Below are 824 nucleotides of genomic sequence, written 5' to 3' on the forward strand. Positions count from 1 at the left end.
ATTATGGTTGGTCTTCTTTCTCCAGAAAAAAGCCACAGACCCCTCTCGCTTTAACAACAGAGGGGGAAACCTGCTGAAGGAGGAGAAACAGAGAGTCGACCTGCAGAAGAGTTTACCGAAGGTTTGAGCCGCTCTTTAAACGAACTCTGAAGTTTGATTGACTGGAATGGCTTGTACGCTCATGTTTGTTTTGTCTTGATTGGCCAGCTGGAGAAGAGTCTGAAGGCTCAGATTGACCAATGGGAAGCGACACACTGTAAAGAGTTTCATGTGAATGGGCAGCCGTTCCTGCAGTATGTGGAAGGCCAGTGGAATCGACACCATATGGAGAAAGAGAGAGAAAAACAGGAACGGGTATGAACACTGTTTTTCTTGAAATTACTACTTCGGACTTAAATTTTATTTCGAATATTAGTTTCTGACATGAGGTTTGTACTGTGCAGCAAATGAAGAAAATGAAGCAGACGGAGGAAGATCTGCTGTACGGCACCATCATCAGAACCCCAACCAAGAGAAGACTCGCTGGAACCCCGACACCTGGAAAAACACGCAAGGTACTCACTGCATACGTGTACTAACTGTCGACCAATATGATTTTACCAATGCTCTGATGCCAGTATCAATTGCAGGGATGCTAATACCAATAAAATAAATATGTAATCTATTGCAGTGTCATTTTATAATCATAGCAGATGTACACTACACTAAGGCCTGGTTTCACAGACGGGGTTTAAGTTAAGCCAGGATTAGGCCATAGTTCAATTAGGACATCTAAATATCTTTTATAAACATGCCTTAGAAAATAACATTACTCGTGTGCATCT

The 824-nt window shown here is 42.2% G+C and overlaps 1 protein-coding gene across 1 annotated transcript in view; it reads left to right on the forward strand.

The window, feature by feature from the left end:
- LOC107577173 (protein regulator of cytokinesis 1-like) overlaps nucleotides 1–578 on the forward strand; it is a 9,266-nt gene extending 8,688 nt beyond the window's left edge. The window contains exons 2-4 of the mRNA XM_016263276.1: nucleotides 26–121; nucleotides 208–354; nucleotides 444–578. Coding sequence (XP_016118762.1) covers nucleotides 26–121; nucleotides 208–354; nucleotides 444–578 — 378 coding nt within the window. The remainder of the gene's footprint in view (nucleotides 1–25; nucleotides 122–207; nucleotides 355–443) is intronic.
- The last annotated feature ends 246 nt before the right edge of the window (nucleotides 579–824 follow it).

This window comes from Sinocyclocheilus grahami, unplaced genomic scaffold, assembly GCF_001515645.1.
Source record: "Sinocyclocheilus grahami isolate Dianchi unplaced genomic scaffold, SAMN03320097.WGS_v1.1 scaffold5324.1, whole genome shotgun sequence".
In the NCBI taxonomy this organism is placed as follows: domain Eukaryota; kingdom Metazoa; phylum Chordata; class Actinopteri; order Cypriniformes; family Cyprinidae; genus Sinocyclocheilus; species Sinocyclocheilus grahami.